Source organism: Corvus brachyrhynchos, unplaced genomic scaffold (assembly GCF_000691975.1).
Source record: "Corvus brachyrhynchos isolate BGI_N302 unplaced genomic scaffold, ASM69197v1 scaffold97, whole genome shotgun sequence".
Taxonomy (NCBI): Eukaryota; Metazoa; Chordata; class Aves; order Passeriformes; family Corvidae; genus Corvus; species Corvus brachyrhynchos.
The window spans coordinates 4,685,399-4,703,966 of NW_008239758.1; the positions used below are offsets into that span (position 1 = coordinate 4,685,399).

Genomic DNA, 18,568 nt, shown 5'->3' on the forward strand with positions numbered 1-18,568 from the left:
TTTGCATAACTTTGATGAACCTTTAGAACTAAAATGATTAAAGTGACAACTTCCATTGACTCCCTGCTGAGGTCTCTGACCTTAAATCACGGAGGTCACAAAAAATATGTGAAGAATCTAAATAAACTCCAATTCAGAACTCCTTTAGATGAAGCATCTCCATGCAGTGGGGGCATCAATATGGCTTAAAGGAAGTGCACAGTGCTTTATAGTTTCTCAGTAATTAAACTTTTCATAGGAATTCCACAAATTTCAATGCATACTTTTTTCTCAACCCCACCAAATACAGTTTTTAAACAGACAAAGGCAAAGAGAAGCACTTCAAGTTACCCAAGTCAGAGTTTTGCAAATTTTTCACAAAACTGCAACCATCTGCTTTCAGGGTTTTGTAGATTAAAATCCAGTCATTTTTCAATCAAAAGGTTTGGTAGTTTTCCATGCCGTATCAGAATGGATGTAAACATTCAGTGTTTGAGCTTTGTGGGTACAATGACAAAGATCCTTCCTACGTCACCAAATAAATCATCAGACAGGAACTTTTCCTGACTACACAAGACAACCATGATGACACATGGGCTTGGTATTAAAGAGGCCATGACTCCTTGACACTGCATAAAATCACTGTCCAACTCCAGACTTTCTTTCACTGTAGCATCATTTTTTCCATTTTGGAACAGGAGCCGTGCAGGAGCTCTGGTGGGCTGAGCAGCCACATACTGGAGAGCACTGGGAGGAACAGGGAGGTCCAGGAATGCAATCCCACCCCTGCAAGTGGTGCCAAGGGGGCACTGTGAGGAGGTCACGAGCTGGTGTTTCCAGGTACCTCTTATGCAGGTGAGCTCCATGCTCACTCCCATTTCCCAGAGCAGAGCATGCTGGAGCAAGCCGACTCCATCTGCCCCTCACATCTGGGGACCAGCCTGAATTACCTCAACCAGCTCTAAATTTTCAGAGTACTCTGCGCTCTCTTGGAGAAAGCAGCAGCAGGTAACAGGAGGAGGATGAGACACATCCACTAACCGTCCCATTTAAAAATGAAATAAAATTTAATTCAGCAGCAGCAGCACTGTACAGTGTTGCCTCCTGATGACTTTTGCTCTGAATTACACGAACCAGAAACAATGCAACATTTGTTTGAGTGTGATTTACATGAAGGAAGGAATCCCACAGCATTTACATCCCCTCCGTGAGTCACGCTTTGGTATCCCTGGTCCGTCACATCCAGGACGTGTTGAAATGACAGGCAGGGAGAGGAGAGCTGCTTTTGAGACAGTTCCACAGGACAAACTCCTTCACTGAGTGGGAAGTATTATTATCCAGCCTTTGCCCCCTGCTACACGCACTGCAGTGAAGGCAGTGGGTTGTGTTTACAGTGCCAGGGCAGCGTCTTCTCTTGTGTGTTCATTTAGCAAATTGGAGGCCTCAGATAACAAAGCAAACAGCACCTCAGGTCTTCAAAATCCTTGCTCCTCAGTGGCAATGGGTCTAACAGGCCAGTAATTCCAGTGCTAAATGGAAAATAACTATCCTGTGATTTTATTTTGTAGGCTGAAGCCGCTTCCCATCAGGGCCACACACAGAACTGCTCTGGGCTCCAAGGGAAGGGCCATTAGCCACAGCAGCCAGGGATGGGCAGTGACTGGGGGAGGCTCTGAGAGCCACCCAAAACGTGTTTGGGATGACAGAGTGCACCACAGTAGTTCAACCTTGCACTGCTTCATGTTTTTAGAAATGTATTTAAGTATTTAAAACCTCGCCTTCCTCACTGAAAAGAGGTACTTGCTATTTCTAACAGGCAGCAGGACACCGAAGTATTGGGGGATTCAGTCTCCTCCAACAAGGGGTGTGTGCACTGGGGAAAGCTCCCAGATGGGGCTGTCTCCTGACCCCAGGCTCTTGCAGTGGTGTGTACAGCACTTTTGCCTGCAAAAGCCATGGCAATGCACTTCTGCACTGCTGCATTGCCCAGGGGTGAGCCTAGCAGTGACATTTTTTTCAACTGGGTCCCAAGTGGCACATTTTGTATATTAGTATTTAGAGCCAGTCTATAATTAGAAGATAATTTTTTCCAGAGCTAATGAAAAGATGCCCCAGCAACCTCTGGATCTGATCCCAAATCCATTAATACAACTCAAGTGATTCCATTTCATTTTATGCGGGACAGACCACGAACTTTGAAGAAAGATGCTGCCAAGTATTTTCAACCAGGAATATGTTGAAACTTGGTAAAAAAGGATGGAAGAATTCATCCTGTATCTGTCCCTGTTATATACAACTTGGTGAGAAACTGGGAAAATTTAATGAGTAATGCTTCCTGAACCATGATGGTATTTTGATGGAAATGTGGCTAAGAAATAGCTCCCATGGAAAAATTAAGAAAAATGTATTTCTATCATCGTAATGAAGACTTGACCTGCTGTTCTGAGTCATTAGTGTCAGCTGATAGAGGCAAAGATGGTGAGTGTAGGGACACAGTGAGCCTTAGCTGCAACTTTTCCCTGCCTGCCAGTCTGGGTGGATTTCTACCACGGCATCCTGCTGAGATGCAGCGACCATCAGTCACCAAACACGTGGCTGCATTCCACATCCAGCATCTCCAAACCCAGATTCCACACCAAAATCAGTATCTCCCAGCACTCCCACACCCAGCTGTCACCACGGTGTCCAGAAGTGCACTTGATTTAGCACGTGAGAGCACAGCTAATGATGACCCGTATGAAAGGAGTGCCAGGAGGGATCTTAAAACAGCCCAACCACACTGTACCCTGCTTGGCATGGGTGCAACACCCATTCTGTGTGTGCCTTTCTGTTTGGATAATGTTCTTCAAAAGCAGCTACAAGCCTATTAAAATGCACCGGAAAAGCTCCAGGATGAAAGTGGCTGCACTTCCAAATGGGGCTCAAGGTCTGGCACATGGCCCCTTCATCAGAGACGCTCACCCAGCACCTGAGCAAATGCCAAAAGAACATCACTGCGTTGAAAACCCGATTTTCACAGCAAAACAGCACGAATGGCCCGTTTTCACTGACCAGCCTGTGTCTCTGGGATGAGCACACAGTGAGCAGAGCCCAGCAGAGCAGGGGGGGCTGGTGGCTGCATCTGATTCAGCCCATCCCAGTGCCCCAGCTCCCGGCCGGGTTCCAGCAGAGCCCATGCCTGTTCTCCACAGGCAGAGCCCTGAAAATGGAGTATGAGCTGTGGAAACACCACCTACCCCGTGCCAGGAATGCAGGCCCTGGAGCACAGTGCCCTCAGCTCCTGCCATGGCCCAGTCACCAGCTTTTTGGATTGATGAGCAAGGTAAATCCCGCTCACAAAGTATCAAGTTGACAAAGAAATAACAACATAAATGCAATGCAGATCCACAGTGAAAGGCAAATGTGCCTTACATAGGCAATCTGAAAAGGTCAGCAGAATGTTTGTGGCAAGGATACAAGTATTTCTAACTTTGAACAATGAGACCAAAAGGTGGACAAGGAAACCACTGTGATAGCACCCCAGGGAGTGAATAAATACTGCCCCAGACCATGAATTAACTCTAAACCAATTGTGTTCTAATGAAACCCTCTACAATACAGACACCAATTCACACACCTCAGCATCATCAGTAGAACAGGCTGTTAATTAATGTTTTTCTGGAACACTTTTAAAAGTTGAGCTCTCAAACCATCATTCCTCTCCTGCTCCCTCTGGACAGCCTTTACAAGGGATGAAAGGGAACATCCTGTCCCCAACCACACAGCACTGGAGGAGATTTCAAAGACAAAGATCAATGCCTCATCTTCTGATTTTTGGCATTAATCTTATAATTCAGGGTTATTTCTTACTTGACAATTCCCAACAGCATATTTTACTTATTTACAGAAAGACAGGAATTAACAACAGCTCATGACATTTTTATTTTAATGAAATTTAAAAAGGCAGTTATTAGTTATACATACACACAACTGATTCTGTACTTGTTAGTCATAAATATAGAACATTCAGAAGTACAAAATACACTTTATCCACAGCACAATTTCACATCAATATGAAGAGTTTAAACAGATACGTAGCCAAGTGCCTAACAATGACAGAAGCCCATTTTTGGAGTTGTTTTTTTTTTTTTGTTCCCTCTCCCTTTTTTTTTTTAAAGACCATTAATCTACACAAAGTAATCAGTGCCCACAGTCATCAATATCATGAAATGCACTCTGGTTTAGAGTAGGAAAAGACTGACCTTTTAAAGACAATTAGATGCCATCACCTTTTCTTTGCTCCATTAACAGCAACAAGCCCAAGCCCACATTCTCTTCTTCTCACAGTTAACAACTGTGAAAAATGGGGCTCTGGCAAAAATCACCTGAAGCCAAACTTGAGCACTGCCAGGAAAAGTGAGAATATCTGAACTAGAAATTAGTCCACTCGATACCTTGCAAACAAAGAGCAACAGCAGTATGACACCAATAAGGCATTAATGACAAAATGGCTGTATTATTCTCGAAAAAAGAGTACACCTATGTATAAAAATATATGTCATAGCAATTGGGTAAATCCAACACTATTTAACACTGTGCCAGAAGTAATTAAGAGTTAAAAAGGCAGTTCTGCAAGAAGTATTTACAGTTTCATACTGTACTTCAAAAGAAAAGAAAAGGCAACAAAGCTACAAATGGAACTATCTGGTTAAAGCATCACTGTAGGTACTGCCAGTAGCACTTGTACAAGTAATGTGATGGAGTCTTGGATTGCTTGTCTGAATAAATGAATAGAAATATTTTAGTATCTAAAATTGTCTCAGTCTACATGTCTGCTCCTTGAAATAACTCACCCAGACCATCACTATTTGCAGTTTCTTGCTCCATTAGTTTAAAACCCAAAAGACTCAGTTTCAAGAAACACCGTCTTTGCAACAGTTCGATCAGAAACCACAGCTTTATTTCCAGCTTAGAAAAAAAAAAACCACGAAAGAAATCAGAAATCCACCACCTATGAAATTCTGGAAATTGGAAGCCAAAGTGCCAACAAAGCTACACTGACAGCACGTAATAAAAACATCAGCATTCCCAATGCACCTTATAACTGCAGCTATAGGATAAGTTAAGTCGCTTTAGTAACCAAACACGAGATACAGCACAGCCAAGGCTACACAGCTCTGTCAGCCACAGGACCTGGAGCAGCTGTTTGGGAGCAGCAGGCGCGGACACGGCCAGGGCAGCGCACGGCGCCCCGCAGCACGAGCAAAGCCTCACCCGCAGCGTTTGCTTGCTCAGAAGCACAAAGTTGCCAGACTCACTGATTGCTCCCTCCTCGCTGGCTCTGGAATGGCAGCCCAACGCCTCCCACCCAGGGTGGGAGAGATGGGCTGGCCAGGAATGGGAGAGGAGCAGGGGAAGGGTGGAAATGCCGAGAATAAAGCGCTGGCTCGGGATGGCACAACAGAAACGGGGGATGGTAAGGGCTGACAGGGAAAACCCAAACCTGGCACTATCCACACTGCCCTTAACAGAGCAGCCATCACCTTTCCCAACCAGAAAGGCAGGAGGAGTCCACAAGGTGAGAAGGAGTCCATGCTCTGATCCCTCAATACTGACTTCAAAAAAACAACAAGAAGAAGAGAGATGTGCTTAAAATTCTTCTAACAGTGCACTTCTAACGGCACAACCAAAATCTGTACACGGGAAGCCTTCTCCAGTAGTATAAAACCCACGACACGCTGAGGAAGTTATCATTGCTGATGTCAGGAGAAAGAAAATTACTTTAAAAACCTTATTTTTAAATTGAATTCAGGAAGCAAAATAAACTATAAATATACTTAGAGCAGTTTGTTGGATAAAATAAAACAGAGGAACAGCACTTTTTCACTGAATTCATTACTCACTTTACGGAGAAATTTATAAAAATTTCAGAAGAACTGACATTTATCATGTCAACCATCTTCTGTGCAGAGACAAACTGCTCACCTACTGCTCCCTCCCTCACAATCAGCCCGTTTCAAAACCCTGCACAGACACTGAGCACCTCACTCACTGGTGCAGCATCCAGGCACATCTTACAGACACCAGTGAATTTTACTCTGAGGCAGCAGAGCTTTGCCTATCCAATTCCATGAGCAGTCACTCATTTGAGCAGCGTGAGGGGAAAGGGAGATGGCTCCAAGAGAGTAAACATCCATGTATTTAAAAGAAGAGTGCATAAGCACATGGCTTGCTCACCTAAGATGGTATTTTCCTGATCTCTGGGGGAGAAGAGATAGGAGGATTTTTGTTTGTTCTCAGTGTGATTTGGTGAGGCAAGTGCAGACCAGGAGATCTGAGGCCTCTCCAGTACTTCATCTAGAAATATACAAAACTGTCCTAAAAAAAAAAGACTCCCTAGCCCCACTTGCACATAGGGTAAGAGATTGGTCCCAGATTTAGTGAGAGAAATAGTAAGGACTCTTCCTGGCTACTGAACACTGCATGCTGATCTGGGAGAAGGCTGGGACAGCAGTGTCAGATGGGCACAGCCCCACCTGTGCCAGCCATGTCCCTGGGCCACGATCGCCTGAAACCTGCATGGCCAGAGCGGGCTGTGGGGGCAGGGCCTGCCTGCTCTCCAGCACGTTATCCCAAAAATATGGACTGTGGTGATATGCACCATGTCCCCCCTCCTCAGAGACACCCCAGAGAGGGGCTATGAGAAGGCAGAGCTTAATCCTGTGAAGCCTAAGAATCGCTGCACACACTGAGATCTTCTGGATGGGGGCTACACCCTGGGGCTGCTCTTTCAAGGTCTGTGATGGCCCCTGAATGTCCAAAAGCTGAGGCAAGCTGCCCACTCCTCCTCTGCAGAGGCTGGCTACCACCACCCAACCTCAAGGTTATGAACAACCTGCATGCAGGAACTCGGGGCATCGTGAGCAATTCTTTCTCCTCCCATCCCAGAAGACATGATCAAGATAAAATCCTTACAATCCAGCCTCTGTAAAGTCATCATGCATATGAAATAGTGAACAAAAAGATTCCTACCACATCTCTGATGAAGACATAAGGCAGGTGACTTGCCCAAGAGGAAGGTGATTAACTTACCTCTCTGGAAAAGCATACGGCATTCAGAGAAGCCAAGAGTCCTCAACAAACTTGGTAAGCTGAAAATCCCATATTTAACGGAATAGGGTTAACAGGGTTTAACAGAAGCATTTGCTTGGGAATCCAAGCAAAAATTCAAGTTATCACTGTGTATGCAGTGGACAACAGTCCAATCAATATCTATTACCAACTCACTCTAAAAAAATTACACACTACAAAACCTTCTCATTGCTTGCAGCAAATGAGCTTGAATGATTTCCTAGTAACAGGCCACCACCCTGCACTGTTAAAATGTGAGGTTTCACAGTATAAAAAAGTACTTCACAGAAAGGAAATGCAGCTAATATAGAAAATGCAATCTCGATGTGTTTACAGTCATTTTTTAAGAGGCAATATTTTTGGGAAAGCAAGAACAATAATAGTTAAAGCAGCCAGTGAGAAATGTACAAGGTTATAGGCCTCAATTCAGTGCAAAACCAGACTAATAGCTTATGTAAGTAAATGTTTGTTCTGAATAGAGAACCACCTGAATTAAAAGTAAGAACACCTATGTGAAGTGATGGAGACTTCCACGATATTCAAATCCTTCACATACATCATCAACCTTTTCAGTACACTCCAGAATGGACCCTTTGTAAAGGCAAAAGAAACCAGTACAGGAAATCACTTCATACAGCACAAGATATACATAAAGTACCAAAATGTACACACATTCAAGTTTAAGTTAGAAAAGGCAGAGCTGAATCTTCTGGTGAGAGAGGCCTACATTATGTTGCTTAATCTCAACATTTAAAGTGACCTAAAACCTACAAGAATCGAAGAAAACAGAATATTGTGTCTGCTTTCAGAAACTTAAGCTTAAAGCAAGGCATCGAAATTGAGCGGTAGGCACTGTAACGAGACATGAGCTTACCTTTTCTCTGTTAGTCTTTGTTACTTCGTTATCTATTGAAAAATTACCATTCAAAGGAAATATTATGTATCATTCACATTCAAATATTTGAGACTCAGAGATTTTTTTTTTTTTAAAAACAAGCAAAATTTTTATCTCTGAGGTAGATGACAATAAAATAAAAAAAAAAATAATGCAGCTGTCAATGAACACTACCAAGTGCTGGAGCTCCTCTGTCGGCACTGATGCACCCCAAGGAGGAGAGAGCAAGCCCTACACCACTATCTGAAACATGAGAAATGTGTCTTCTGGTTTAGTAGCTTCTATAGAAATGCAACACAGAAAAAGCAGCGCCAAAATTACACTGAAATGGCCTTGGAGAAGAAGAACTTCCATTTCTGCTTCGCAAGCTACTCGGAAAATGGTGGAAACATGCCCAGGTCAGCAAAATCTTCAATGTTGTAATTGCCAGTACCCTGTGTGGGATCCCCCGGCATCGGCAGCATGTCCTGCACGATAAGGAAAAATCAAAGTGAAGTGTCACTTGCCAACACATTATCCAGACACAAACTGTTTCCTGTTCATCTTTTCAGTGTAAAACCAGAAAAGGCCAAGTTTAGATAAGTAAGGTGAAAACCAGACCTGTGCAGGGGGCTGGGCTAAGGTTTATGTGCTACTTCTGTTTTGCTGCAGTGTTTTTGAACAAGAGGTGGGACTTAAGCAGGACAGAAGTTTTGGATTGCTCCTCTGAATAAAATATATTTGAGCTGCCTCCTACTCCTCCCAGACTGAAACAGCTCCCCTTGGAATGGGCAGCTACGTACGGAGAGAAGCAAACTCTCTGGTTTCACTGCATGGGGAGTACACAACATCTCACACACTGGAGCTCCAGCTGTGTCAGGATGGCCTTGGGCAAGGTCTCATCTCCTCACCAGCACTCTCTAGGTGAACGCTGCTCTGTGGAACACCCAACACTGGACATCCACCCCAGCTAACAAGGTGCCCAAGCAGCCTTCATGAATGTACAGAGGCAGAGGAAATAGCAGGAACTCAGGAGAAGTGGGATTTCGTGGTAATTGCTCTCAAGGGTCTTGAGCCAAGTGAGGTCTCTGCAGGAGCCTTCAAAAAACACTCAACCTTTCCTCTCAGCTGGAGACTGAAGCCACAGGGAAAAGATATCCCTTGCTGAGAAAACCCGAGTTTACGCTTGCTTTTCCTGTCAGTCCTTACAATAATAAGCTCTTACCACAAAGCCAAGTCTTGTCAGGGATGGCTCATTATCCTTACAATAAAACAAAACCAAAAGAACAAGTAAGAAAGCTCACAGGATCTGCTTTGTGAAAGAACAACCAAGAGCTGCTGCATACTGTGAAGTTCCCCCAAAATAAAGACTGATCAAAATCCATCTGAAGTCTTCACGCATCCCTGTCAACGTGGTGAGAGAGACGGTGAACACGACTGGCAGAGTCTGAGCTGCCAGGGTCAACCTTCATTTTCTGACCAAAACTTGCATTTATTTCATGTTTTCCCACATTCCCTCACAGCCAAAGGGAAGCTGTAGCTGCCCCCTCCTGTCTACATTTCCATCTCTGAAGGCATTTCTGCTGCTGGGGCCTCTGTGGCAAAGTCTCCTCAGGCACAGATTCAGCAAGGTCTCCTCTCGAGTCTGCCTCTCTCCTTAAGCCCAGCTAACCCACGGCTGGCTTTGGGCACAAACAATCCAAGCTACTTCTTGGAGGCCTTTAAACTCATCCAAGTTTCTGATCACATCCAGCTATTATCCTACTTCCCTCCAAATGCACGCTCGCCTCCAAGAGCTCTGCAGATGAGCTCAGTTCTCCTTTTATCCCACGGTCCTCCTTTCCACTAACTCCATGAGAAGTTTGTTAAGAAACAAGCAAGACACTGTCTCTGCTGGCCATCAAACCATGCTGTCCTCAGCTCCACTGGAATTACCCTGCATATCCTCTTGGATAGCAACTAAACTTTGCTAACACAAAGAGATGCAACAGACCAATCCACCAATCCTGCCTGGGCCATGGCTTAGAGCACGCAGACAGGCAGTTATTCCAGATGAAGTGCTGTTGTTTGATCTTGTGTGGAAGCATTGGTTCATGCACACAGGAGTATTCCCATGCTCACATCTCTTCTGCAGCGTTCCTGCGAGCAGCTGCACACGAGCCCAATCTTGCAGGTGAATTTACTTTCCGAAAGATAAGGAGATGCCCCACTTCTAAACCTTGCTTGGGGCTTGAACTGTCTTTCCTGCATTTATCTGCATTGTATTCTTGTAAACTGTCTTCTTCATCTAATTTAAAAACCAGTTAGGCAAGGACATGTATGTTATTAGCCAACTTCTGAAAGCCTACTCTATATAGGACTTCACTATGTGTAGTCAAGGCTCAGAATTATAGCTAATTAGGTAGATGAAGACGACTGTTTACCACCTATCTGATATCTGACTGGGTTTAACCTTAAAAAATTATTGGTCACTATCTGCTATGCAGTATCAGACTCCTTTCCTTCATGAACTGTCAAAGAGAATGACATTGATACCTAATTGAACCTGAGAAGTCAGAGGCCAGCACCAGAATGAAAAAGACACTTCACTTGGGAATACTTCACGGGTTCTCTGCAAAAGATGCAAGCCCTAAGTACAGGGTGCAAAGAGAAGGGAAAACAGTGTTTTGCATCAGCAAAGATGCTGCTGTGTGGCAGAAACCCAAGCCACCTCAGTAGCTAAGGGCAGCTAAGAGCAGTGCAGGCCTATGGCAGCAGACAGCAGCAGGGAAGTGCTCCAGGCCCTGCTGCACCCTGATCCTTGAGGGCCACGGCTCTTCTCTCAGAACTGAAGGGCTCTCAGAGGGACTCTGGGCTCGCTGAGCGCTCCTCACCTGGAACACCTCGGTCTGGCTGGGCTGCGGGTGCGAGTGCTGGTCGCCGCTCTGCTGGTTGTGGTGCTGGCTCTGCCACTGGGACCACACTTCAGAAGGTCTCCCCTGGAACTGCCCACTGCTCTGGCCACCTTCAGCTGCATGGGGAAGGAAAGGGCAGAAGTCAGAGAGCAGCTCCTCCGAAACATCTGCCAGCTTTGGTGCGGCATCCATCAGTGCCTGGATTTGCAAAGGAGCCTTGGAGAAAGGCCCTGAGTGACACCAGCCCCATGAGGAGGAAGCTGGAGGGCATTTCAGCCCCAGAGCAAAGCTCAGGGCCATGGCTGCACAGCCATGAACTGCCCAGAGCAAAACACACAGTGACACGGTGAGCCAGGCACTGGAAGACAATTTTCAAGCATCTCCCTGTTGTTTTTTAATCAATAATAAGGAGCGCTTTTTCATTTCACTTAAAAACCAAACTTCACCATCTGAATGCTCTTTCTCTTCAAAAAACTGAACTCTTGCAGAGCAGTGGGTGCATAGTTTGCTACTCATCTAAAAAGCATGTAAGCAGATCCAGGATTTTTTTAAGCAGATGTAGAAACACTATGATCAACAGACAACAGCCTCACTGATTAAATACAGGCATGGCTGGACTGTCTTGTCCTCCAATGATACAGCTGCAAAGTGATTTATTTAATATGCATTTCACAGCAAATTATTATCCTGTCAGTATGGTGATACTTTCTTAGAAGTCTGAGGCCATTTACATTTGACAGAGTAACAAGAATAGCAAGGCTTTATTGTAAATACACTTAAAGTGATGATTTCCAGGAGATTAATTTCTTCTAAGTAGTCTACCAGAAAAAAACCATGTTGCCACACATTAATTTGGTTACCTATTACACATACATTTTTCATGAGTACACAGTAACAGATTACACTTAAGGTGGACTCATTTTACCTTGCATTTCTACAGACTGCCACTGAATTACAATATTTTTGGACAATTTTCCATTCATTAGTTACAGTATCTCCTTCTAAGAATTAGCATTTTAGAAAGCTTGCCACCAGGCTCATGCTTTTCTTCCAAACATTTCCTCCTCTTTCTTCTTCATGTTTTTTTCTCTGTAACTGCTCCAGCTATTTTTGCCTGTTTCCCTCTCACAGCAGAGGATCAAGCTGTGTATCTCTGGTTCTTCCTGATCACCAGCATCCTCTGCCAAGGGTGCCAAATTTCCTCTGCCGAGCTTCCACACCTGTGCTGTGCCACACAAGTCTTTGATAGCCAGACTCCATCACGTCAAATCAGCCACTACTCACAGTCCCGACTTCAGAAAATACAGCCACACGTGTTCAACCCCATCCCTCTGGGTACCAGCAAAGCCATGCAAAACTGATAAAGGGAAGGTTTTACAGGAAAGTAAACAGGCTGCAGTGATGCACTTCTATCACATCCGAAGTAGATGACTACAGTTCTTCCCTTACTGACATTACCACAACCAGTAATTCAGCTGACTCAAAAACCCTGCAGACATTTTAAGGGCCAAAATACAATTCATCTAAGCTACGCCATAAAAGAAAGCTGCAAGTTTGTTTTGGATTTTTTTCCCCCTCAGAACAACACTTTGAAATTAACTGAGGGAAACAAATGATGCTTCTTTTCAGCAGAACAGCTCCTGCCAGCCGGCGGTCGAAGCCATTCGTCTCCGTGAGGGCTGTGTTATTAATAGCACCCAAACTGATGTAGGTCAGGAGATGTTTCTCATTAAGTGAAAGGGTTCTTGCCAAGTAGCTTAAGCCTGAAATACAAGGCTGTCTCATAAACAAATGTACAATGCCTGGTGCAAATGGAAATGGAGGCAGGAATAAGCTGTGTGGGAAGAATTCCATCTCAATGCCCTTTTTCTAGGCACCAGCAGGGCCCATCTGCAACAGGTTTGTGCCAGATCTGCTCCCCAGGGACAGGAGGAAACACCACACATTAGCACACTGCTACCTGTGCTTTTTGGAATTGCACATTATTATCAGCCAGTGACATTTTTCATGGAACCCATTAAATTTTTTGCTCTCGAATATTACTATTCTGGTGGAGTGCAGAAAACTTACCAAGGGGTCACCTACTGGGTCATGGTCTGAAAGCCACTAAATTAGCACATAATAGGAAAAGAAAACCATTTCAAAATCTGGCACCTACTCTGAATAGGTTAGTAGCAGTGGGGGTACAAAATAAATCCCGTTTCCAGCCAAACACCAACACGCAATCTCTGTGCAAGAGGACATCACCATGAAAAAGAAGACAAAAACCGAAAAAAATGCAAATTTGTGCCTTTTAAGTGTTATCCTGATAAGTAGAAAGAAATTGAAGAAGCTGACCACAATTTGGGAGGATGGTTACTAGTGATACGAGCAACTTCTGAATCTTTCAGGACACCATTTACTGGGAAAACATAAAAAAATTCCCTCATACCACAAAATGACACAATATTCTGAAGTGTATTGGATGTGGGGGAGATGCAGCATGAAGGGAACAGGTCAGCTCTGTCCTCTCTACTCAGCAGCAGAAAGCAAAACCCTTTCACTACCTGGGTTTCCCACCCGACCCACCAAAAGAACCTGCTGGAGGATTTTTAATGGAGTTAATGCTGAAGAGTTTCGTTTTTATGAGCATTTCTGTGTCACACCATTTAAAACTTACCAAAGCCTGCACTTCGGTTTGCTAAGCTGGAGTAGGCATTCCCACTTGGAGAAGAGGTGGCTGGGCTGGACAGGGGGCTGTAGGATGATGGATCAGCTGGGTAGGTGTGACTTGTTCCAATGCCAAAGGGAGACGACTGAGCCTTGCCAGACTGAGATGGAATTTGCTGCAGAGTAAAGGGTAAAAGAAGGAAAAAGTTTTCTTGTTGAGGAACAGCACAGCAGAATCACCTTTTACAACATAAAGCAAAGACTAAATAAACTCTGTGGATGCCAGCAGGCACGTTTTTCCTCTCTCAGCCATATTTCATTTCTGTCCAAGCCAGCTTACTGCTGCAGAAGGAATACAACAGACTATAAACCAACATTTACAGCTCTCCTGCTGATTAGCTCACATGTACTCTATCAGAGGTATTTGGAAAACCAGGATTTCCTTCACCACTGTTATGAGGATTAATCTCAAACAGAACAGGTATGAAGAATTCATCCTTATTTTCCAGGTGTATTGATTTTGCAGTGCCACAGTAAAATCAGTTACCTGAACGTCTTGCAGGACACATGCAGGTCTTACATGACCAGAGTATCCAGTGCTTGGGACTAAATGGCCAAAGAAGTTTCAAAACTAATGAGCTGCTTTCTCTTCCTGCCTATGAAATACAGTCAGCAGTTATTTTGCTTTGCAAAAGGCCTGGAAGGGTGAATCACCAAGTCCTGGTAGAAGAGAAGAAACAGTCTAACATTGCTTTAATTGGGCAGCTGAGTTAATTCAAAGGTACTAAAATCCAGCTTGCTGTCATTTCACCTACATAATGGCTCTGTCACAGGATCTTCCAGAATGTTACACAAATGATGAAACACTGCAGAGGCTGCTTTGAGACATGTACAGCTTGAGACTAAAGGGAGTGAAGTGTTCCATCCCAAGTCATGTGCTAATGCACAGACAGAATCTGCTTATAAACCATTTCCCACATTATGAGTAAGTCCAGCAGTCCCAAGAAAAACTCACTAACCAATCCCACAAACAGAAATTAAAAGTGATTACACCTCTGGATGCCTGTAATGATGTGCACTGTTACTGGCAATCAGTGCATGCAAATGAAGCTGGTTTTCCCTGGAAGAGAGGGACAGAATGAAGCCCCCACAATCCAAGGGGAAAAGGTCAGTGACCTGCTACACCACTCATATTACCACAGGCCTGGGCCCTAGGGTATATCACCGTGTCCCACAGCTGTAGGGAGGAGGAGGAGAGAAGATCCAGCAGGCAGGAACTGTGCAGCAAGATTGATTTATTTAATTATTTTACAAACTCTTTTATAGACTTTTTTCTTCATAATCTAATTGGACAAAGGATCAGCCACCCCTTGGGGGTGATTGGCCAAAATCCTAAAACATCCATTGTCAAAATATTTTTCTACTGTACCATAAACAAGACTTTTCAAGGCTGCAGGTGTTTGGTCATTTACATAACTCTGCTCCCTCTTCTGTGAGAGAGAAAAGTCTCTCATGGACTTAGAAAACAGCAAGAAAATCCTTGCTAGCAGCATTTTTGTATCCACACACTCAAGACACACACAAGTGCATGGGTTGGGCAGGGTCCACCCAAGGGCACTGAGGGAGCTGGCAGAAGTGCTCACTGAGCCACTTCCCATCATTTCTTAGCAGGAAAAATTCCTTCACCAAAAGGGTTGTCAAGAACAGGAAGAGGCTGCCCAGGGAAGAGATTGAGTCACCATCCCTGGAGGTGTTTAAAGGATGTGCAGATGTGGCACGTGGGGATGTGGGTTAGTGGTGGAATTGGCAGCAGTGGGTTAATGGTTGGACTGGGTGATCATAAAGGTCTTTTCCAAACTTAACGACTCCACAATTTTTGGGCAAATGCAGGGGAGCTGGGGGAGGAAAACAGATCCCAATAGGCATATAACGTGGAAGATGCTATTAAATCTTCAGTTCCAAGCTAAGAAATTGTACATTTCTGAAGGTTTCCACAATGGCAGTGGGCGCTCTGCATGTCACTTCTGCAAGGCCTAACTCTATTTTACTTTATTTAAGATGGATGAATGAATTCCAATTTCCTTACACTCATATACAAACTCAGTTGACTTGGACAGAATTTGTGCAGTAAGAGGGATGAGTAATTTGTTTTAGTCATTTTCAGCACCTTCCATATGATTTAAAGAAACGAGTTAATGTTATGACTGGATTTGATTAACCAGGTGTGACAGATAACCATGACACACTGAGGGCTGGGAATAATCAGTGATTAATGTGGAAACACTTCAGTTACTGAAACATTATTTAGTGACCACCCCAATATGCCATTCTGGCCTGCCAAACAATGGGAACTCAGGAGTGATTAAGAGCAGCATTATTAAAATCAAGCTTGATTATTTCATATTATTTGTCTTTTAAGAGCGTTTCAAAGCATTTTTTAAATTGTTACACAGAACAAGAAATGATTTCTGGGCTAACACTGACAAGCACAGCGCATCTGATGGAGGTATGTGCTGTTTCCCCCAGCACACAACAGTGTGAGCTACACTGGGCAGTGCTAACAGAGGGGCAACAGGCCGAGCAGCCTCTGCTCTGAATCCATGCCTGGATTTGTACGTGCCCCTTCTGCCCACCCTGATAACAGTGGGTAACATTGCTGGGTGCAAGGTGCTGCTCCAAGAAAGATTTAATTCACAGGCTTAATACGAAAGCAGAAGATTTGTCCTTTTTTCCTTCATCCAGTGCACACATAAAACAAATGCAGGACAAGACCTTGCACTGGGGTTTGGGTCAGTGCAGCAGCTGCCACCTCAATGAACACCATCCCAAACCAAATGTGGCTGCACGTGGGGCAGCTGCTCACCCAGCCCAGGAACAGAAGCGAGAGACCAGCTCCACCCCAACCACAAATTAATTACACTGACATTATAAATGGGTTTACGAACACTTCTGTAAAAAGCACAGAAAGTGCAAATCTTTAATGACCATGAAAATAAAGCACTTGAAACCAGTACCTGTCCTGGAAATGGTGGGCGATTTCCTGTCCAGGCCACCTGGCTCTGGTTGAGCTGCCGGGATATCTGTGTCAGGTTCTGGCCTGTTGAGGAGGAAGACTGGATGTCGTTGACACCAGGCACGTGCACCACAGAGGAACTAAGGGTTCAGAACACAGACAGAGCCTCATTCGTAGGGCGTATTCTCAAGGCACAAACCCCAGATACAGAAATAGCGACGATACATAAAAACGAATTATTCGCTCTATCCTGATGAAAAAATGACCGAAAACCATCACAAAACTATGAAACATATTGGCATTCTAAAATGTCAGTTCTAATAGACACAGAAGGCAAAATTACTTTGATTTAGACTTCAGTAATCTCTTCGAAAGGGCTTCTAAGAATAAAAAGTCTCACACACAGTGCATGCACACTTAGCCCCACACCAGCTTAACATTTAATGCATTAAAAATCCTGCTTGCAGAGAGTATTTGAGCAGGTACTTCATCATAAATTTGTGCCTAAAGTCAACAGTATTTAAGCATTTGCTTAAATGCCATTTTAAATGAAGATGGGCACAAAAGATGATACTTATAACCACTTCCTTATTTGTTTCCTGCCTGGGAAATGAAGTATGTGCTACATATTAAAAAGAAGGGCTTTTAATTCCATTTTTCACCAACTGATGCTGAAGAAGAACAGGCAGTTATATACCCAGGCAAAAGAATAATCAAGACAGGAAGTTAAACTCATGTAGTAACTTTAAAACACTAATAATAATAAAAAAATAATGTTTTTAAGGAACTTTTTTATATGTTAGCTGTTTCCTAATTACTGAATTTCACTAGAGAGAAATACCCAGAAATTCCTAATTATAAGAAAAAATTTATGAAGGAACAGCTCCACATCACTATTTTATTCTCATGGAAGTCTTGAGCAACAGAATCTACACAACCACACATTGTGACTGTACTTTTATACATAAAACCATACTTTTTACATGTCATATATAGATGAATAAAAATGAAGACAGTACACAAAACCACTTTTGCGCATCCACTGAAACAGCTTGTTCTTTTCTCCAATCCCTTCCCTATTGTTTATTTTCACAATCTTACACAGAAAGAAGAGAGCAGATTGGGGAAAGGAAGTAAACAAGGCTGAACAGAGAGAAAGCAGGAATCTGAATCCTCGGAGAAGGCTGACAGAATCCCTCCCAGAGTGTAAGCAAAACGTGGCAGGCATTTGAATATTGGAGTTGTTATTCTGGATTTCTTAAGCTGCCTAAAAGCAAAGTGTATGTTTAGAAATTCTTTGCAGAGTTTTTCTAATTTTTTAAAAATTTATTTTATTTTTATTTTTTTACTATCACAGAGTCTCCAAAGAGGGAAACGTAGACCAGAAAGTCCATCTGAATCTGGCTGGAGCAGACAGCAGCTGCAGGGGAGGGCTGGCCCTACTGCCAACATCTTCTCAGCTGGACTGGCAAGTCCCATCATCTAAGGAGCTTGGACTGTATATGGAACACGTACTTTGAGAGCAGGATTCTGCAGAATAGTGCCTAGAGACTGCCCAGGCTCAGTGACTGCACGGGCCAGGCTGGAGATTATTCAAAGGGGCCAGTTCATTGAGAGTGGAAGTGCTGGCAGAAATGCAAGCCATTACTTGATGTAACAGAATAGCACTAGGAAAAAAGCTATAGTTAAACATCAGGAATTAACACAGGAAACGAACAGAACACACACCAAACCCCACGATGGCAAGTCAGCCACCCAGTAGTACACAACAGCCAATTAAAAGACATTTTAATTTACTGTCATCTCCCCAAGTTATACTTGGCTCTAATTTGACAAAACACACTCACATGGATCTTACTTCTCCCCACTGAGATTATTAGCAATTACAACTTTAAGAGCACATTGGTTTAAACAAAGTCAGTGTTTGCCAATGTTTTCCAGTTCCTGGAACTGAGAGGCTCTGAATGGCTGTTCCCTCACTTTCACAGCCTTGGCTGGTCTGAACAGGAGAATGAAACTCCAGTAAGACAGTGGTGGCATCACAAGGCA

General features: G+C 43.8%; 1 protein-coding gene across 1 annotated transcript in view; it reads right to left on the bottom strand.

Annotated features, from left to right (window-relative positions):
- Positions 1–3,876: 3,876 nt before the first annotated feature.
- The window catches only part of ARNT2 (aryl hydrocarbon receptor nuclear translocator 2), an 84,405-nt gene continuing 69,713 nt past the window's right edge, over positions 3,877–18,568 (bottom strand). Inside the window, exons 17-19 of the mRNA XM_008640073.2 lie at positions 13,517–13,682; positions 10,837–10,973; positions 3,877–8,451 (exon numbers count right to left, since the gene is read on the bottom strand). Coding sequence (XP_008638295.1) covers positions 8,353–8,451; positions 10,837–10,973; positions 13,517–13,682 — 402 coding nt within the window. The 3' untranslated portion in view covers positions 3,877–8,352. The remainder of the gene's footprint in view (positions 8,452–10,836; positions 10,974–13,516; positions 13,683–18,568) is intronic.